Below are 22,313 nucleotides of genomic sequence, written 5' to 3'. Positions count from 1 at the left end.
ACAATGTAGTGCACGGAAATACCTTTGTTTGGACATGGCGACGTGGACGATCCTCCAGCAGGCTCGACCGGGCTTATATCCCACGAGCGTTAGAGGCGTTTGTCTCTGATTTATGCGTTCCGTCCTTCCCACCTTCTCCTGTGTACGTATCTGATCATCGACCTATTGTCTTGAAGCTCGAAGTTCCATTTTCTTTTCCAGAAAAGCCATGGCGTCTTGATGTTCGCGTCCTGCAGGACGCGCGCTCAAGATCAGATTTGTCACGCGCAATACGTGTGTCGCTCACGGCGTCTGGTCCTGAAGATTGGGATGCGCTTAAAACACAGTGGCGCCTGCGCTGCGCAGTAGAGGGGCGTTCGCTTCGTCGACGCGTTTCTGAAGAGCTTGCTGATACCGCGATGAAGTTACGCATTGCTTTGCGCGCCGAGACGCCTTCTCCTCTGATGCGAGCGTGGCAGCGTGAACTGCGTGAACGCTTTCAGCGCTTGACTGCTGCTTCGTCCCTGGCGGCAGCAGCATGTCGCTGTAGACACAACCCATGTGCACATCCCGAGGTGCTGCTCTACGCGAGACATTCCTTTTTGGGCAATCAGAGCCACCTGTCTCTATGACAGCACAAATACCACCTGCGCAGCCGCTTTCTACGCGTGATTGATCTGTTTTCTTGGCGCATTTTGAAGCAATGTCGTGTTCGGCCATGCGGACTAACTGTGATGAAACACCGCCAATGCTTAGAAGTTTGCCCCGTATTTCTCAAGAAGCTGCGGATTGCCTGCACATCCCTCCATCGGCTGAAGAGGTAAAGGCGGCACTGAAATCTATGAAACGTGGAACGGCCCCATGGCCAGACGGTTTACCTGTTGAGTTTTACTTGACATTTTGGGATGAGATTGGTGCTACATTTACCGCGGTAATCCGGCGATGCTACGAGGACGGTGTCTTTCCATCAAGTTTTCGAGATGGACGCATTGTGCTTATTCCAAAGGGTGATGCTTCCTCTGTTAATCCTGAAGATTGGAGACCTATCACGCTCCTCAACGTTGACTATAAGATATTCGCGGCGGTAGCCGTTCAACGTTTGAGGGGTCTGTTGAACACCCTAATAGGTCATCACCAGACTTCATCAGTGCTTGGACGAGAAATACACAGCTTGTCATATACCACACGGGATATCATAGCTTATACTTTGTCACGATCTGCACGTGGTATCCTTGTGTCTTTGAACCAAGAAAAAGCGTTTGACCGACTAGAGCACGCGTATATCTTTAATGTGCTCACAGCCTTCGGCTTTTCTCATTCGTTTGTGGAAATGATTAAAAATACGTACACTGGTCTGAAAAGCACACTAGTTCTGGATGGTTGGGAAAGTGCTGCCTTTTCCATAACACGTGGGGTCCGTCAGGGATGTCCATTGTATCCTGTGCTATTTCTCCTCAGCCTTGAGCCATACTTGCGTGCTCTTGACGCGGATTCACGTGTCCGGGGTCTTGCGCTTCCTGGTAGCAGTGTCGTGAAAGTCACAGCTTTCGCTGATGATATAACCTTGTACCTTTCAGATGAAGATAGCCTTTCACGCAGCCTGCATGTATTTTCCCAGTATGGCGACATTTCAGGTGCAGCGTTGAACATCTCCAAATCCCGGTATTTCTTCATTGGCTCTCCAAACTCCAGGCTTAGCGCCGGTGTTCCCATTCAGCCGGCCGCGTCCCTTCGTATTTTAGGTATTTCATACAACCACTACGGCATTTGCGAATCTGTTTGGTTAAACGCTCTCGAGGAAGTAAGACTGAAAATTCAGGATGCACGGGATTTTGACTTCCCGCTTCTTGAGCGGAGGTACCTTGCGCAGACTGTATTTTGCGGTCGCATTTGGTACCTTTCTCACGTCGTACAACCATCTTTACGTATCGTGCGATCACTGCAGTCTGCTTTGTGTTCCTTTTTTTGGTCAGGTGGCACTGAGTTGGTCTCTCGCACGGCACTGGGACAGCAGCGTGCTCAAGGAGGCTTTGCTTTCCCTTCAGTGTCCATACGCTGTCGGCTGCTGGCACTGCGTTTCCTTTTGCGCCTAGTGCAAGGGGAGGAATCTCCCGCACGAACGCTTGCATATTACTTTCTGGGTACTCACCTTCGCCATTTGATGCCTAATGTGCAACTTAACAGGGGGCCACAGTCAATAACACTTCCTGCGTTTTATGCAACAACTGTTGCATTTTTTCGCCATGTCAAGTCGAGCTGTCCTGGCATAGATGTTTTGAACAACCACATATTTGAGACAACTGCTGCTTTGTTGCTTCCGTTGGTCCCGCCAGCCCGCCGTGCTCGCTCTAGACGAGTGTCTTGGAGCTCCTTAACGGCTTCTTTTCTGCCTGGACACCTTCGGGACTTCATGTGGCGCCTGGGATGGGGTGTACTTCCCACTCTCGACCGCCTCGAAAGGTGGAGAATAGTCCAGTCAGCAACATGTCCGAACTGCTCCCTTCGGGAAACAAATCAGCATTTTCTGAGGCATTGTATCATTGCTCGCGTTTTTTGGAGAGCCATACATGCCGGATTTCACTGCCTCAGAGTAAATCGCTTCGTTTCTTCTGGGCGTTGTTCGCGAGGCCGCTTCGCTTGTCTTCTCATTGTTGCCGGCGCTTTCTGCCTCTGGTGCAACCGCTGCGAGGCGGTTGCAGCGGGCCGCCGCCGCCGCGCGCTCTACCCGATCCTAGAACGATTGTACTCGGAGCTGCTGTCTTTTTTGTCGGAGAAGCTCTTCTTCCTCGGTGAAGAGGAATTTCTTCGGCACTGGTCTTGCCCTTTTGTGTCGGTCTATGATGGACGAGTGAAACTTGTCTTTCGGCCGGCCTGGTATTGGTAGGCTGATCTGTCGATGCGCCGGCAGAAATGGCATGCCAACATGTAAATATGCAAAATGTACATATTTATGTTTTATTTGTCTCTTGTTTACCTTGAAGTATTTTGTGGTTGTGTTTGTGTGAACCATCGAATGTACATGTTTTTTCAACGTCATCTCATGTCCATGTTCATGTAAATGACGTCTGTCTTGTCATCATCGTTAGAGTATGCCTAAGACGGAAATGTTCTGTTGAGTATTATTGACGTTTGTGGCAATAAATTTTTTCTAAACAGTGTGACCTGTGAGAATATTGAAGGGCTGTGTGTTACAACCTGTCTATGTTTTCTTGTTTGCACACGCCACTGAAGTAATTTTGTTACACCAGACAGTTGTACTCACCTGAAATGTTGTTACCAGTTTGCAATAAACATCCCTGTTCTAACTCGCTGGGCGTAACCTCCTTGGTTTTAGCGGGATGGCTCAGTGCTTTCCCATGGTTGAGTACGAAGTACTCGAAATCGTTAAACATTTTTGTGAACACAAAAGGCGAATAGTAAAAGGAATGGTAAAGATGCGCAATCCGTATTTTGTTGACCCGATAGCTACAGGAGTACGCTGGCATATAGTGGCATTTGGACCATCGGCAGAGGGCTAAGCAGCAAGTTTCAGGGCGTCCTTAGGCTGGTGGGCGCCCATCAAGGCAAGCCAGCCACCGACGTCATCGTCCCTGAGGGGGCAAGTCCTGGAGACGTCGTTCACGCGACGTCTTCAATCGTAGGAATCGAAGAAGTTTACTGTGTCCAGCACTTCAGAGGCCGGAATTATCAAGTCACCGTAAACAGCGAAGCCGCCCTGGCTCAAATCGTGGACGCTTCACACCTCACCATCCGAGGAGAGCGCGTCGCCATCATACACCTCAGTCCTCAAGTCACCCAGGTAACTGTTCTGTTCCTGCCGTGCCGCGTCCCAAGTGGAGTCCTCGGACAAGCACTGTCCCCCTACGGGAAGGTAATGCATAGAACCTGAGGAGTCATGGGATCTCACCCAACCTTGACCACTGGTACGCGATACGTTCGCATGGAAATGAAGGCATCATCACCGGTGCCCAACTACCTCAACGTCTTAGGTCATCGAGTGACCTGTGACTAGAAAGAGATCCAGCGAGTGTGCCATCGATGTCGAGGCAGTGGGCACTTCCGCAAGAACTGCACAGCTCCGTTTTGTGGAAGGTGCGGCATTTATGGCCACGACGAGAAAGGCTGCTCGCTGCCGTGTCGCCATTGTGGGTACCCGCATGCCACCGTCACCTGCACCATCAGGCCGTCGTATTCCGAGGCGGAGTCCAAGGATTTCCCTCTACTTCAGCCAGGGACGCCGTCTAAGAACAGGTGCGATGGTTCGTCAACGGGAACCGCGGTAAAAGACCACGACCAAGGTGCGCCAATCGCGACGCTGCACCAAACGCCCACTGCGTCCCCAACGATTCTGGACCTGGTAATTACTCCACGTTCTGAAAACTCAAGTTCCCCGCGTCCTGTAGCCATTTCTGAGGAATCGCAGGCTAAGCCCTCGTAAGACAAGGTACCGCGTGACGAAGGCGTCTCAAATGGAAATATTGCATCTGACGCTCCTCGCGTGGCTGCTCAATCTACCACAAGTTCAGGTGTCATGGGGAGTCTGCATCTCAAGACGACGACGCCTGCATCTCTGAGGACTCCGACAGTCCCACAAGTGAGGTGTTCTTACAAATTGACGAAGACACCAGCCCCAGTGACATAAGACAGGACTGTGTAGACGCCTTTGTACCATCCTCGATCAAGAACCCGGACGCCAAATGCCACCGGATATCTGCTAGTGACTCAGAAGCCCCTAACAGAGACAGAAGTCCCCTGCAGACTTCGACGTGGTCGTGGAAGCCCCGAGCCTCCGGTGGATCACCTGGCCGTAAAAAATGACTCAGCCGCTCCCGGGGCACCGGCTCCCGTGCCTGCTAAAGGTACCCCTGCATTTGTGTGATTCTATATTACGTTTTAATTTTCCCCATGGCTCGTGGTCTAGACGTATAGCCGCTCCCGGGGCACCGGCTCCCGTGCCTGCTAAAGGTACCCCTGCATTTGTGTGATTCTATATTACGTTTTAATTTTTCCCATGGCTCGTGGTCTAGACGTTATTACTTTTAACGTTCAAGGTTCCGCAATCCACAAAAAATGGCAGAATATCCACGGGGTGAATGATGGAGAGTGGGGCAAAGCATCCGTCCGTCCATTCGTTCTTGCTTTCATCTAGCCATGCGTCCGTCTGTGTGACCGTCCTTGCGTCAATCCGCCCATCCGTGCGCGTGTCTTTTCGTGCATCCGCACGTCCAACTGTGCGTCCATCCCTGCGTTCGTCCATGCATCCGCCCTTGCGTCCATCCATCCGTGCAGCCATCTATGCATCCATCCATGCATCTTTCTGTGTGACCGTTCGTCCATCTATTCAACACTCAAAGTACCACCATCTTGCATCTTTTCATCATATATTCCCCATACGGAAGCACCACCATCTAGCGGAAATTCCGAAGACAAAACGAGAGGTCCATCCGTGCGTCCATCTGTCCATGCAGCCATCCGTGCCTCCATCCATGCATCTGTCTGTGTGTCCGTTCGTCCATCTATTCAACACTCCAAATACCACCATCTCGCATCTTTTCATCATATATTCCCCATATAGAAGCACCGCCACCCTGCAGACATTCCAAGGACTAAACGAGAGGTGGCGCACGCACACTTTCTTACGGCTTGCGCTTCGTGTCTACTTCCCACCTTTAACCACCTCGAGTTCATGGTATATACTAGTTCACTGTATTCATGGCACTGCGGCCCAACGCTCACTAAACCTTTCTAAAACCAAGGAGGTTACGCCCAGCGAGTAGAACGTAGCAATCCTTTCTTGTCAGATAGTGTTCAATGTACATGCCAATGGCTGCTAATGGGGAATGAGAGACAGGAGAATTCGGCTTTTACTTTCTTATGGCTTGCACTTTGTATCTACTTCCCACCTTTAACTACCTCGAATTCACTATACTAGTTTTATACTACTAGTGCTCAATGTACATGCCAATGGCTGCTAATGGTGAATGAGAGACAAGAAAATTCGGCTTTTAGTTAACGCGCATGCCGCGAATTTTTGATTGTTCAACAACGCACAGGAGAAATTTCTCACCAGCACCACCTTGCAGTGTCAAAATGTAAGACTGGTTACAGACTACAACAACGACTACGACTACTACGAGGGACGAACAGGTGCCACTTTAAGGAGCTTCGCCTCTAAAACAGACTGAGGTATTGGCTCTCGCGCGTTCAGTGCACTGTGGTTTGCCGTTCGTGCAAGAAACAAATTTTTTCAAGCTTCCTGATGTACTCGCTTTCAAGCGCACATTCAATGTTGATTGTTTTTTTTCGTACGCCAGCACGCGTTACACTGGCGTCAGAGTCATCATTTTTAACCGAGGTCTTTTGCGTGACCATCATGTTTGCTTCGATGCCTTGAGACGTGTGCTGGCGTTGGACTGCACCTTTTTTTGTTAAGAATAAGGTTTGTTGCCGTGTATTCCCCAGCGGCGCCCGTGAACTCTGATGCGTTCTTCCAATCTCTTGATGCGTTCCTTTGAAATTCACAGCACGTGGTACTTTTAGGGGATTTCAATTGTGTCTTAGACTCACACGCAGACGTTCGAGGTCCGGGTCGCAGCCAGTCAAACTGGAATGCCAGAGAACTCAAACGTCTAGTGCAGCAATTGGCATTCAGTGACATTCGTGAAAGTGTACATGGCAGCAATTATGCCTATACTTGGCGTCGAGCAGCAGAATGATCGCGTGTACGCATCCCCCGGTCTCATTACCTACGTTCACGACACCAGGGTAATGTCATTGCCACCGACACCAGTGTACATTAGTGACTATCAACTGGTTATGCTCTCTTTCCACCTGCCAGCGGGGACGCCAGCGATTCACAGATCATGGCGTCTCGATTGCCGCGTCCTCCAGGACTCTCAGTCTACGGATAAATTGTTTCGAGCGTTACGCGCATCGCTCATTGGGGCGGATATAGCTGATTGGGATCACCTCAAAGAACAGTGGCGCCATCATTGCAGTGCGTCGGACAGGGGACTTCGCACCTGTATGTCGAAGGCTGCGTCATTGTTAATCCAAAAAATACGCAATGTCCGCCGTGATCCCAGCCCTTCCCCCGTAATGCGGGAATGGCAAGAGGAGCTCGTCGAACGGTACCAACGTACTATGCGCGCTTCTTCGCTCTCGGCTGCAGCTTGGCGCTGTAGAAGTGCACCGTGTGCGCACCCTGAGGTGCTATGGTATGAACGCAGAGCTCTGCTTCGTCCACCTGGCTCGCCTGCCCACTCGCTAAACTTACCGCGCCAGCTGCTGCGGGTACGCGCGACTTTCAGGCATTCACTCAACACTTTCAGTCAATGGCTCAATCTGTTGGTATAGTGTCAGTTACCCAGGATCCGTTTCTTCGCATCCACTGCAAAAAGACTTACCAGATGATTCCAACATGTCTCATGACGTTCTGCTATCCCTGCCGTCCGATGACAAAATAAAGGGCGGCATTAGACGCAATAAAAAAGGGTTCGGCCCCAGGGCCTGATGGACTCCCTGCAGAGTTTTATGTACAGTTCTGGCCTATCATTGCTTCTATTATGTCACGCGTCATACGCAAGTGTTTCCGAAATATTACCCTTCCAACTTCTTCCCACAAAGGCCGTATAACACTAGTTCCCAAGAAAGACCCAATGTCCACGTGATCAGAAGATTGGCGCCCTATTACCGTGCTCAATGTAGATTACAAGCTCTTGTCACACATTTTGGTGCGCGGAATCAGTCCATCTCTTGCAACATTGATCACTCCCCACCTGGTTTCTCTGTTTCGGGCCGACAAATACACACCCATACGTGGTTAATGCGTGTGCCATCATTCAATACACCACTAGCCGATGTTCGGAAGGTCTATTGGTTTCCTTAGATCAGGAGAAAACTCTTGACTTCATAGAACATGGCTACATACTAAGTATTTTACACGCATTCGGATTCCCGGATAAGTTCATTGACCTCATCCACGCGATGTACACTAATTCGGAAAGTAATCTTTACGTAGATTCCCGTGAGATTCACCCATTTAAAGTCATGCGTGGGGTCCGTCAAAAGTGTCCCCTCTCCCTATTGTTATTTATCCTTGCAATAGAACCCTTCTTAGAGGCCGTTGAACGTCACCCGCAGATTAGAGGCTTACCCCTACCCAGTAACACTCAGTAGAAGTCACTGCATATGCAGATGACATTACTTTATATGTACCTAATGAACAGTCGCTGCAGCATGCCCTTGATACTTTGCATCATTTCGGCATTATCTCCGGTGCAACGTTAAACTTTTCTAAAAGCCAGTATTTTTTCATTGGCAAGCCCAGTGGTCGTATCAACATCACGTCACCTTTACAGTGGCCTCCTAACATTGCAATACTCGGAGTTACGTCAACTGCATTTGGTGCACAGGATAGCATCTGGTCATTCGTTGTACAATCTCTTCAAAGTGATAGCAAAGCAGCCAGGCACTTCGAATTCCCCCTCTTGGAACGCCGATACTTAAATCACATGGTGTACCTCGGAAAATTTCGGTACCTTTGCCATTCTGGTAAACACCACTCCACGTCTGCAGGAAAGTGCAGAGCTGCATCAGTTCAATTTTTTGGTCTGGTGGCACAAAATTGTTATCTCGTCCGGTGTTAGCTCAATCGCGAGATCAAAGCGGTTTTGCATTCCCCGACGTTTCCGTCACGGCTTCTACACTGTGCCTCCGCACTCTATTGCGAATACTAAGCAATGATGGCACGCCCGCTCAGACACTGGCTCGCTACCATCAGGGGCCATCACTACGTGTCTTCCTGCCAGCTAGCCAAATTTAGCAAGCTCCCCAATAAACTGAATTACCATCTTTGTATCGAGCCTTTCTGGCATTTCACCGAAGTTTGGAAGCTACGTGCCCAGAGATAGAGGTGACCGATTCTGAAGTGGTGTACACGCTGGCCGCCCTTCTACAGCCCTTGATGCCCCAGCATCGTCAATCTATAATCAACCACGCTTGGAAACCAATAACTGCAGCAGTGTTGCCAGGGCATCTCAGAGACTTTGTCTGGCGGTTAGGCTGGGGTTTTCTACCCACGCGATATCAGATGCAGCGGTGGCAGGTGGTTCGCACTTCCACTTGCCACAACTGCGTCATGGTGGAAACCAATCAGCACGCGACGATTGAATGTGTGGTCTCCAGCCTTTTTTGGCGTGCGGTTCATGTTGGTTTTCAGGGACAGGGTGTGCGAACGTTCGTGTCCAACGGCCAATTTCCGCACGGCCACTTCTCTGCTCTTTTAATAGTTGTGGGGCTCTTCAGCCTTTGGAGAAACGGATGTGAGGCCGTAGCTGCCAATTGCCGCCGGCGTGCTTTGTGGCCGATGCGGGGGAGAATGCTACGAGAAATACTCGCGTTCCTCTCCGAGGAGCTTTTCTTCCTCGGGGAGCAGGAGTTTCTGCTGCATTGGTCGTGCCCTTTCGTCAAGGTTGAAGATGAAAGGATGCAACTATTTTTTCGACCGATTTGGTGTTATATTTGTTACATGTTGTGTTTCATTGCATCTATTGTATCGTTATACCATTGTATCATGATATCGCATTGAGTTCTTGTGTACATATATGCCAACATTGTCATGTATATGCGATCAAATGTCTTCACTGTAACGTAGTGATGTTAGTCGTGAAACATAGATGTGCCGAAGTGTATGTGCCCTCTTACTGGAATGGTATGACGCCTTTGTGTTCTGTACATGCTCTAAATAATTTTTTTCTAAACAAAACCACGAACCACCGTGATTTTGAGAGACGTCGTAGTGGAGGGCTCCGGATATCTCGACCACCTGAGGTTCTTTAACGTGTGCCCAAATCTGAGCACACGGGCCTACAACATTTCCGCCTCCATCGGAAATGCAGCCGTCGCAGCCGGGATTCGATCCCGCGACCTGCGGGTCAGCAGCCGAGTACCTTAGCCACTAGACCACAACGGTGGGGCTCACTGGCCGTGCGAGGAAAACACTCCTTCTTAATTGCCGAATCTCAACAGCTTATCATACCCCTAGTAAGATGGCCACCTTTCAATGGGTACGGCTTGACTCGTGGGTGATAATTTCCACTCCAACAATTTTTTTAAACCTCCTTGGTGCCATTTAACTACATCATGTTCCAAAGATATAAATGACCCTAATATTACACAAAACCCAGCCGCGACACAGGTGAACGTCGTACGACTTCCTCGGTTGCGGGAGACCGCCGAATTTAATTGTATTCCATTGCCCGCCACATTGAGGCCCGAACAACTACGGCGTGTCGACCGCGTTGAGAACCGCCCAGGTTGGAAATTCAATCTCCGAAGAGGAGGCGGCTCGCAGTCGGTTCAGAACTCGAATGGCACTTAAGTCCCGCAAAACTGGCAAGGCGGGCTACGAGGACGCAGTATTAGTGCTCTTTGGCGTATAATATGTTTACGACGTTTCTGCGGTGGCTGGCGTGAACATACCCGTTGTCCAAAAGGACAACGACGCTTGGTGAGGCTAGCGGAGTAAGGGCATGACGGCATCATGTGCGGGTCGTCGATATAATATGGCTGCAGCGTTAAACATAATATACATCTCAACCCTGGCTTGCTTTTATGTATGGTGCAGATATTGACTGAGACGGCTCTTCGGAGGCATTTTAGGTATAACAAGTAGAATTATGCGCATGTTGCAACTCCCGGCCTCCCACCTGAAAACCAAAACCTATAGTTATACGGTGCCCGTATAAAGCGTCCTCCCTTAATCAACCACCCACTGAAACGACGTATTGATTTGTAACTTCTTCGTGATATATCATTGCATTCTTCTTTAGCTCTTCCCGCACTTTAATAGCAGATGGTATTCTGTATTGATTTGTTGTAATGCTGCCATTGTATGCTTGATGGCAAAACTCATGTAATGCCATCCTATGTCCCATCCTATTTCTCAGTATCAGGCCCATAGCCAGAAAAAATTCCTGCTTACGCTTTCCAGTGTTATAAATGATGTTGTCGGTGCTTTACCTTGCAAGCCTAATGAGACTTTGCATTTAATGGGTGGTGCGTTCCTCGCATCGCGAAAATGGTAAAAAAAATATTTTTCCAAAATCATATTGGCGGTTTCTGGCAGCCTTTACCTTTCCGATTCTAAAAGTCTACGATAAAAACTGCCCAAAAGCTCTTCCTAAAATTTCTTGCACCCTCCTAGTTGCTGTAACGCGTGGAAGCGCGTGGCTGTGAGACGGGCGCACACGCCCGTCTCAGAGAAGCGCGCTTCTTTTTCCTAGAAAACTTCCAGGTGGCGCTCATGTCTCACGTTTGACGTGGCTTCATGCGCACATTCGCCTCCGCTGCACGCTCGAGGCACTCTAATGTTTCGCCTGTAGAATACCATTCTCCGAATTCTTGCGCAGAACATCAAATAAATGTTTTGTTCACTCTCTCCACACGCAAGACTATCGTCTTTCGACTACATTTGAAGATTAACATACAGATACGGGGCAAGTGTTTTCATTCACAATTGCACAAGTATGAGCGCTAAATCTTGAGCAATATTCGTGGACGCTGCGGATAGGGTCGACCGTGCGGAGTAACGTTTGGTGCCGTTTAGGGTAGCATTGTTAAAGGCGGAAAAACAGACAAAAGTACAGACAGACAGACAGACAGACAGACAGACAGACAGACAGACAGACAGACAGACAGACCAAATTTTTTGCGTCGAAGGTCTTCCAAGAAAGGCTATAGTTTTTAAAAACTAAACAAGGATGCAATTCTGCACTCAGTGGAACGAGAAAGAAGGGAAAGAAGATGCCTCGGGTTTGAAAACACTGCCCAACTTAGTCGACCATCCTCGACGCGATGACTGGTTTCATCGTAACCAATGAAACGCAGTGCGCTGAGAAGTGGATTTCACTTTTTCGTACTTGTTGACTCGTTCAGAAGGGGGTGTCTCCAGAGCTTGGGAATATCCCGAGTTTCGCGAAACTCAGGCGAAATTCAACCGACCCTGCATTGCGCCCTCGGTTCATACTTGGTGAAATGGGTGAAACGCAAGCGACGTCTCCGTGTCTAAGCACTGTGACGAAAATGGCCAGCCCGTATAGTGCTTACCTTGAAGAAGAAGAGCGGATGCAGTGGAAGCGCAGTGTTCCAAGGCAGCACGTTGGAGCAGTAGCCAATGAGCAGTACCATGACGGCCATCGTCAGGATGCTGACAACCCACACTTCGAGCACAGTGGCAGGAACGATGCCCAAGGTCACGTAATGGACTTTTTGCCATGCAGCGCCACCTGCGCGCACAACCATCGTCGTTGAATGCGGGGCACCTCGAGTCAGGTGATGAAGTCGTGCGTGCTGCTAATCACCAGGGCTTTAAGAAGAGAAGTGTGGTGTACTGAAATGACGGTTTCGCATAAACGAAGCCTGCATTTTTTATTGTGGGCTTGTTTCTTCGTTAGACACAGCCAACTTATTCCAACAAACAGGCTAAAAACAACTGGGGTCATAACTCTTGTCCTTAGCAGCAGTGGTTTCAAGAGAAATGAATGATGGTGGACGAAAAAAAACGCTTTTTCTCTTAGTGGGATCCGAACCCAAAATCCATTGATTTACGTGTTCAATGCTCTACTCATTTATTTACAACGTAAAGCGCTTCCCGCCCAATTCGTCGGGTGCTTCTGTTCGCGCAATGCAGGGGAGTACTACCCGGTGCAGTCGCGACCAATGAGACGAGTGTGGAATACTTTTTGCCACAGGATGTGTCGTGGCAAGTTATCTTTGCAATAAGTTGCAGGTCAACGATAAGCCTACTGGATGATAACTCAAAGCCTGCCAGGACGAGGGCACCTCTTGCTTTATTGCCCGGCTGGTGACGTGGGCAAGTGGCGCTCGCAGTGTATGGAGTTCCCGGCCTGCCTCGGACATCATCTGAGCACCTCCTGTTCCCGAACAGCCGCCGCAACCGCATCAACTGTGCTCTCTCTGTGCTGCTGAACTTTTTGACGGAGCGGACTGCATTAGCTAATTTAAAGAGTTTGCCCAGCGTGATTTTGGTAGATTATCCGGGGGCCCCACCTCTTTCCTTTTTTTCTGCCGCGTCTCTCGCTCTCTCCTTCTCCTTTCCTCTCTCCACTCTTCGCTATTACCAGCCGCCATCCTCCTCTCCTGTGAACGACTGCTGAGGTGTCGCGCTGAGGCGCACACAGTTGTGGGGTGCACTTTCCATTTTCTATTCTAAAAACCACTTCCTTCCTCGCTTGTCATTCTTTAACCTGCCACCCTTCAATCGCATATTTTCATAAGCCCCTCCATCACACTTCCATCACCACATCATCATTATCAGCCTAAGTACTGTCACTGTACGGAAAATGACCTCTCCCATGTTCTACCAATCAACCCGGTCCTGTGCTGTCTTCTGCTACATTATACCTGCAAACTTCTTTAACTTCATCTGCCTACCCAATTTTCTGTATCCGCCTCGAGTGTTTGCTGCTTTCGGAATCCAGTAATTTATACTTGATTAGCTTAATAATGTCAATTATCCCCCCCCCATGTCTGCGGTCAGATGGCAGAGCATTCATCTTCGATTCGTGATGGTCTGGGTTCGTTTCCAAGAGCCACCAGAAGCCCGCTTATATTCGTAGGCAAAAAACGAAGTATTCCGACGTGGCCTTTAGTAGTGTAAAACTTTAGGTGGTCTAAAAATTGTCGGGGTTTAATGTCCGAGCATGAGGAAATAGTTATCAGGGACGCCGACGTGGAGTACTACGGAAATTTCGGCCACCCGGGGTTCTTTCATGCGAACCCAAAGCTAAGTACGCGAGCCTCAAGCATTTTTGCCCAAGTGCAGTGAACGCCTCCACGTACCGTCAAAATCGTTCTGTATGGCCAGTATGGTGAGCACGTTGAAGGCGGCCACCGTGGGCAGCGCGGAGGAGAGCAACATACAGACGCGGTCTCCGAACACGAACTGGGCCAGCGTCCCCAGGCTTCCCGTGCTTTCAAGAACCCAGTACGGCAGCGCCACGGACACCAACACGATGGACAGTGTCGCCGCAACAACTGCCGGGGAGGAACATTACATTTAATAAAACTTGTTGTTGGGCTAGTTGGTTATACATCATATACTTAGAAATTTGGCGCAACCTCGACTCACGCAAACACTCACACAAGCACACACACTTACACCAGAGCAACACACACAACACGCAGCGCTCACTACCAACTGTTTATTGCTCCTATCCGACCTTCTTAAATACGTACATCGAAATGCGCAAAGGCACAAACTAACAGAACTGCGCCAGTAGAAAACCAACATGGCGTCACCACACCACTAGGAACAAGTAAAAAGTAAAAAAAGTAAAAAAAGTAAAAAAAGTAAAAAAGGGGGGGGTTAACACGAAAAGGAGATATAATCGCTAAACCCTCGCATCAAGGAAAGATATTTCTTGTTGATGCAACACCAAGGATGGCTCGCTGACACATATATCTTTATTCTTTTCTATATAATATGCTTCTAACAGCAAACGTGCTGATAAATTTGAGCTTCTCCCAAGAATCCTTGTATCAGAAAATCGTGGTTCACACCCACATGCGGCAATATGCGACACAAGATGTGCGTACTTGTCCTCGTTTTTCTTAACCTTTAGCGCATGCTCCCTAAGCCGGTCATTGAGGCATCGCTCGGTAATGCCAATGTACACGTTACCGCAGGAAAAAGGAATGGAGTATACAACTCCCATGGAACATTTTACGAAGGCATTCTCAAGTTTTTTCACGCAACCGCGTCTCTTGCCATTGCAAATACGCGGACATAACTTGGCGAGCTTTTCTGGCGCAGAAAAGACCACAGCCACACCATGCCTTGCAGCAACCTTCTTAATATTATGGGAGAGCTTGTGCACGTAAGGCACGACTTGAAGCTTGGAACCCGAAGGATCCCAAGTAGCTCTATCCCTTTGTGTTCCACGTTTCATCTTCTGCAGTAGTGACTCGGTGACCGCGCGGTGACAAGAACTTTTTACCTGTTAAAAAAAGTGCTGTACGCGTTAAATCTAAATTCACCGCGTTCTGTAGGGAAGTAGGACTTCCTACGCTGGCTGGAACCTTAGCTAGTAGCAAAAGCACTAACTTGAACGTCTTTTTTTTTCCGCTAAAACCCACAAAGTGGGCATTCCCTTCAGAACCATTGTTAGTGAAAATGGTTCATGGCAGGGCAACGTTAGCAAATTCCTGTTAAGCAAACTAAAGCCACTCAGTGTTAGTGACCCGTTTCGCACTAAAAGCTCTAGTGATGTCGCAGATTTCATACGGAATAACCAGCAGATTTCCTTTGCTTTCTCAGTAGATGTTGAAGACCTGTTTTATTCGGTACCTCATGATAAGCTTTTGACTTCGGTCCGACAGTGCATAGAAGATAATGGTGACGTTTCTTTTATGAATAATGCGGGCGTATCCGTTGAAAACTTTTTAGCACTTTTAGAATTTTATCTTAACGTCACTTTTATTACGTTTAACGACAAGCCCTATCTACAACGACAAGGCATCTGTATAGGTTCTTGTGTCGCCCCTGTTCTTACTGATATTTTTTTAGCAGATGTAGATAGGACGTTGGATAAATTTTTAAGGGGGAATAAGGTTTTGAAGATTTTTAGATATGTTGACGATTTTTTAATTCTTTTAGACAAGCGGGGGCCATATACACCCCCTAATTACTTTTTAGATTTTCAAGTAGACGCCTGTACTTCAGTGAGTGTGCGTGCGGATGAGGTATCATATGAAGTGCAGCGTTCTTATTGTGAACATGTGCTTAGTGTTTTTAAAGATCATGGACGCGGACTTAGGTTCACTACCGAGGTACCCACAGAGACTTGTCTCCAGTTTTTAGACCTCAAGCTACTGTGGGGTAGTGAACACTTTTGTTGGGTCTACCGGCCTAGAGTGAAGAAGGGGCTGTTGCCGTATGATTCTGCGCACTCAAAATTAGTTAAAAGAGGTATTGCTTCGCTTTGTCTAGAATCCTCGTTGATTAAGTCGTGTCCACACCACATGCGTACTAGTTTTTATGAACAGATCAGCCGATTGACGGCGGCGGGCTTCCCTTCGTCGGTCCTAAACGCGGTCACCGAGTCACTACTGCAGAAGATGAAACGTGGAACACAAAGGGATAGAGCTACTTGGGATCCTTCGGGTTCCAAGCTTCAAGTCGTGCCTTACGTGCACAAGCTCTCCCATAATATTAAGAAGGTTGCTGCAAGGCATGGTGTGGCTGTGGTCTTTTCTGCGCCAGAAAAGCTCGCCAAGTTATGTCCGCGTATTTGCAATGGCAAGAGACGCGGTTGCGTGAAAAAACATGAGAATGCCTTCGTAAAATGTTCCATGGGAGTTGTATACTCCATTCCTTTTTCCTGCGGTAACGTGTACATTGGCATTACCGAGCGATGCCTCAATGACCGGCTTAGGGAGCATGCGCTAAAGGTTAAGAAAAACGAGGACAAGTACGCACATCTTGTGTCGCATATTGCCGCATGTGGGTGTGAACCACGATTTTCTGATACAAGGATTCTTGGGAGAAGCTCAAATTTATCAGCACGTTTGCTGTTAGAAGCATATTATATAGAAAAGAATAAAGATATATGTGTCAGCGAGCCATCCTTGGTGTTGCATCAACAAGAAATATCTTTCCTTGATGCGAGGGTTTAGCGATTATATCTCCTTTTCGTGTTAACCCCCCCCCTTTTTTACTTTTTTTACTTTTTTTACTTTTTTTACTTTTTACTTGTTCCTAGTGGTGTGGTGACGCCATGTTGGTTTTCTACTGGCGCAGTTCTGTTAGTTTGTGCCTTTGCGCATTTCGATGTACGTATTTAAGAAGGTCGGATAGGAGCAATAAACAGTTGGTAGTGAGCGCTGCGTGTTGTGTGTGTTGCTCTGGTGTAAGTGTGTGTGCTTGTGTGAGTGTTTGCGTGAGTCGAGGTTGCGCCAAATTTCTAAGTATATGAGGAACATTACAAATGCCTTTTTGGAGGATGCATCCACAGACACCATTCCCGACATTTCTGTGAAACGAGCTCTTAAAATTATCGGGCTGAAATGGGCCGTCTTGGCCGGGTCTCGAACAAGGAGGATTAAAGAAAAATTGCTGGAGTGCAAGCTCCCGCAATGCCTTGCCAGCAGAAGTGAAGCCACCTTTTGCCACTGCCAAGATGGCGGAAACATGCCCTTTTCCGATAGTGCCCACTTAAACATCACGTGGCTTTGATACTTTGTGTAAATGCTACGTTGGTTCTATAATTAAAGATAGTTGTTCTTGACAAAATAACCTACAGAAACCAGTATGAATGACTGAATATTCAAAGAATTTCGCCTCCAATTAGAGGTTTTATAAGTAAAACCAGTAACTGTAAGACGCACTTGGGGCACCCGAAAAAGCTCCCACATAAAATTCGTTGGGCGTGCAAGGGAAACGCTTTGTTTTTAATGGTGATACTTTATCATGCCTCCAGTAAGATGGCCGCCACAGCTGCCTTCTTGCCAAAGGATCGGCTTCACTTCTGCGTGATCATTTCGACTCCATCAATTCTTTAAATCCTCCTTGGTCTCGAAACGGAGCTTTTGTGCATAGCATCGCCATACCGCATTTCTGCTCGGCAAAAAAAAGGCCTCTAACGATAAATGTCTGTCTGTCTGCCTGTCTGCTCTGGTTCAACCACGGGCAATCAGTTGACGCTAGCGATGTACATGCTCACGTTTACGCGTCGAGATAATAAGTATTCTGAAAAAAAAACAAGCACTATGTTTAAAAACGACCTCATATCCTGCCAGTGACTATACATAGATTTGAAACTTCGTCAATCAAAAGTGAAACCGGAAAGCGGGATAGTTTGGACTATTACGCGTATGTACTTATAGGCAAACTTTGAATAGTGTGCAATTAAAGAGGAAATATTCCAAACGGCTCTATTTGCTCCTTAAACCATATTTTTTTTATTTTGAATTGCCTGCGCGTTTAAAAAATGTATATTTTCATGTTCTGTCTAATTAGTTTTAGTTGTACACGTATTGGTATACTCTTTTGCTCCTTTTTTCATTATTAACCAATATTTTACTAGGTTGCGAAGCTATGTGGGTAATTTTATTCATTTCACGCTGTATAACAATAGGTATTCACTATGTGTGATAATTTTTTGAGATTCCCCCTTACCCAATGCCATAGGCATTGGGTAAGGGGGTAATCCAAAAAATGCCTATGTAAGGACTTTTTAAATAAATAAATAAATAAATATCATAGGCCAGTTATGCCGCTTCTGTGCACCTGATATATGTCATACTGCACTGTTTTTTTTTTCCTTGATCTATTAGTGCACTCTGGGGGCACCCTACATGAAATACGGAATACTATTACTTTTGATCCATATCACTACGATACGCTGTGCGCATGCAGGAGGCCCTGAAGTATTTAAGTATAGCAAACGAAAAGAGGTCATTGTGCCGCAGGCAGTCGCTTGTTTCACTGGCAGGCTCAAACGACCAATAAGGGAGGACCAAGGAGGAACAGCATTCCGCATATTCCTTGGTACGGTACCAGTACGCTGTTGTTTTTTGCTTGTTATTATGTTTCTCTTAATCTGCTATTGCTGTTTTTTTGTTAAGCGCTTTTTTATTAATATATGTTGTTGCGATGCATTCCCACCTGCTCAGTGTCGGACAGTGTAATGTCGTACATATTAAATTAGTTGATTAGTAGATAAATAATCCATAACACTCAGGACGTCGCGTGTAGCAAAGGACAAAAATACGTTCCCACCTACCCAAGTTCAACACGCAGGCAGCGAGCATGGCGAGTAGTATCTGCGATACGCTGTGCAGCAGCAACGCGACGAGCAGCAGCGAAGGGTCCGTGCGGTCGAGGTAGGGGGCGCCGGTGTCGAAATGCCTGTATCCGACGGCGCCATAGACGCAGATGGCGCTGTGCACCACGAAGAAGCAACAGGCACACGCGAAATGGCCCGTCCAGTAGAAGCAGTTGCCCAGTCCCATCATCAGCTGGTACTCCTGCATGCCGCATTTACACGTTGAGCAAGTGACGACATCAAACAGTGAGAAGAGTAAGCTTGTACAGCGTTCCGGTATATGCAATGGCGTTGGCACATCGTCGTGCTTCCAGAGCAGCTGACCAACGACCTTGGAAGCTTACCAACATTTCCTCGATTACTACCTGAAGGCATCAAGACTGCCAGAACAATACCCTCGTATGGATGAAGGAAAGAAAGTAAATTTAGGGACCTTCAGCTCGTAATAAGACCGCTGATCAGCTGTTAGCTCGTGATCACATCAGACCCCAACAAAAAAAAGTTCCACACTCGCCGCAATCCCCGTAGGCATCGCTGACTGTCGCTCCTACGTTTATTACACACATACGCTGTAAATTGGACGGAAGAATGACCGCCACCGTAAGTAAATCAGTGGTAGAGCATCGAATACGTTATTCGAAGGTCGCAGGTTCGAATCCTGCCGTTGGCAAGTTATCTTTTTGTACACTTCTTTCTCCACATTTACATACGACTGATTGTAATAACCCCTTTAATTCTCTTGGCATCACTGTGTGAGAGACGTTGGGCCGTCGCCATAACGACGTAACCAGACTCTTAGCGAGAGGATGGGGGAGTGTATTGCCCTGTGGGCCTGGGTCCTCTCCGAAATTCGCATGAAAGGTTTTTTTTACCAAGGAACCAAGGACAAATAACAAAAATAAGGATTTTTAAGGCTTTGAACACGTGCCCCTCTCCTCGCCGAAAAAAGAATTCCTTGCTACGGGCCAAGATGTACGATTTAGGCATATTTACCCTGAGGCCGCTGTTGTTCTCGAAGCAAAGGCGACTGATGATCCTGTACATCGGGAAAAGGAAGGTAGTAGACGCCAGCCAGAAGAAGCCGTACCGGTACCGCAGAACGTCTTCCGGGAAGTCAGGTACAGGAAAGCTTCTCATCGTGATCTGCAATGAAAATTAAATTCAAGGGTTCTTACGCACCAGCATTATGTAATGAATGCGAGGCACGCCGTAGCAGAAAACTGAGGAATAATATTGACCACTAGGACTTCTTTTGAATTCACCTAAATGTTAGCGCATGTGTGAAAGGAAAAAATGACGTCGATCCGTTCGGAGAATAAAGATCCAAATGGTGCTCTTGAATATCTTTGGTAAACAGACCACACTGAAAAATATCTTGGCCCTGGTTTCGATCCCAAGATCAGGACAAACTTCTTAAAATATTTTTTACGAATATTCCGCACAGATTTTCTGGCAATACTTAGCGAAAAGCTGTAGAATGTCAACTACCTAACATCAACATTCAAGGATTGCGGATAAGTCTTTTCACTTGTGCGTTTTAGTTTATCGCCCTAATAATCATACGGTCGCCATGACCTGGCTTGATACCCGCATCCTCGGGCTGATCAGCGCAGGACCTTAGCAAGAAAACTGCCGCCAAGGGTACAGCGACAGTCGCCGTTGACGTCCATGCGTTTTAACAACGCATGCAGTACGCTCAGGCTGCGTGAATGAACTGCACTAAAGTATATTTAAATGCAGCGTTTTTTTTCCTTCAAAAATCTGCATCAGTTTGAGTGCGTTGGTGCATGTAGCACACGTTTTCATAATTAACCCACACTTTCAGGTGAAATACTAACATTCACCATGTCTTCCTTGTCCCGCTGTCTCAGGAAAGCACTGTTCAACGCCACCTGCATCTTGTAGGCTCTTTCTGCAAGTTAAAACAAAAAAGAAACTGTTAAAAAACGCAATGGTGCACCTAATTTACGGGCGGCTTGGAGTTTTGACTCTTGGAAGTATGATACTCAATGCAATTTCAACACCTAAAAAAAATTACATTTTAGAAAGTGATCAAGAGAGAGAGAGAAGCACCGGAGATGACACTCGAATAGAGTTTACAGACGAAAGTTTTCATGACTTACAAACTTCAGAGGTGTTCAAGTGTTGCGGGGCTAAGCACGTGGATAAAGGTCTAATGCTTGGCATGGATAAACGAGAAACACGGGATGGAGGCTTGGGCAAGGCGAACGAAAGAAAGGGCATGCACGTACATGCCTTGCTTCGCTTGCCTTCCATTGACCAATAGAAGGCTTTTTGGATACCTTTTAAAAACGATAGCCTTTCTTTTGATACTTTGACGCAAGAAAAGGCTACCGGCTTTATTCAGTGCAGTTTTGTGCCCTATTTTGAGAACACATGCATTCTACATTGTGACAGAAATTTGTCGGCTCGTTTGATTGTGGAGGCAGCATAAACGACCCGTGATGACTTAGAGTGCGTGAGCGCAGAATATATGCCGCTCACGCAGGAAAACTTGGTTTTATTTTCGATGGTGTGGTTGAAAATAATGAATGAGAGTAATGTATGGCACGGCACGTGGGTTTTTTGTGTTTTGTTTTGCCTTTCACTTTTGTCCTTCTTTCACTCCTTTCTATATACATTGACGTACCGCAATAAACGTTTAGTGGAAATAAGCGCGTGTGTCTTTCTCTCGTGCTCTCGTGTAAAAGCTCTGCGCTTCCTTAACACGGCAGATTCATACGAACTTGGTCAATTAATTGTTTATCAAGTCGATCAGTGGACTTTTTTTTTCAAAGCTAGCAGATTTTAGTCCTCAAACACACAGATTGATAAGTTGACCAGTCTTTTCTAAGGCTGCAAAGAAGACCTGCAGGTCAACAGGTGGACTTTTTTTTCAAGGCTAGAATGCTCAAGCAGTAAAGAAGAGAGATCAACAGGTGAACTTTTTGTTTCAAGGCTAGAAGGTTCTAGCCTTAAAGAAGACACGTGCACTTGTCGAACCACTGGCTCAAGCACTCAACATCTGTTTACGGATTTTTTTCATGAAACTTACAGGTACTTTCGGTTTCACGTACATGGAATTAGCTGCGTTATGAAAAATGCAGATGCTGATTTTTAAATAATGTGTTTTTGCCAGTTTTGCCCACTACTATAGTTTGTTTTGCAACGAGCAAGGTTGTGTGCCAGCGTGAAAGAAGACGTCTTGCGTCGTTGACACGTCCGAACGTACCGGCGAACGTGCCGATACATGCCGCGCCAGTAGTATCTGAGACGAAGGCGAGAGTAAGTCTTAAATACTTCAGCGTGGCCACACTGGGGGTCATCGTCAAAGGCAGCGCAGATGTCCGAACGCAAATGACGAGGGATGACAAGGAGCCACCTACGGCCGTCCGTCACGTAATTGCGGTGATACAACAAGCCTTCACGGACAGCAAAGTGTCTTGCTTGACGAGAGAGGGAGCGTGAAGTCGTTTCTGATGAACT

General features: G+C 47.4%; 1 protein-coding gene across 1 annotated transcript in view; it reads right to left on the bottom strand.

Annotated features, from left to right (window-relative positions):
• The window catches only part of LOC142774289 (phospholipid-transporting ATPase ABCA3-like), a 73,192-nt gene that overhangs the window by 36,932 nt on the left and 13,947 nt on the right, over window positions 1–22,313 (bottom strand). The window contains exons 4-8 of the mRNA XM_075874684.1: window positions 20,666–20,739; window positions 19,821–19,970; window positions 18,786–19,029; window positions 13,843–14,037; window positions 12,088–12,266 (exon numbers count right to left, since the gene is read on the bottom strand). Of these exons, the coding sequence (XP_075730799.1) occupies window positions 12,088–12,266; window positions 13,843–14,037; window positions 18,786–19,029; window positions 19,821–19,970; window positions 20,666–20,739 (842 nt within the window). The remainder of the gene's footprint in view (window positions 1–12,087; window positions 12,267–13,842; window positions 14,038–18,785; window positions 19,030–19,820; window positions 19,971–20,665; window positions 20,740–22,313) is intronic.

This window comes from Rhipicephalus microplus, chromosome 10 (genome assembly GCF_043290135.1).
Source record: "Rhipicephalus microplus isolate Deutch F79 chromosome 10, USDA_Rmic, whole genome shotgun sequence".
Lineage (NCBI taxonomy): Eukaryota > Metazoa > Arthropoda > Arachnida > Ixodida > Ixodidae > Rhipicephalus > Rhipicephalus microplus.
This window is presented reverse-complemented; position numbering and strand designations above follow the sequence as displayed.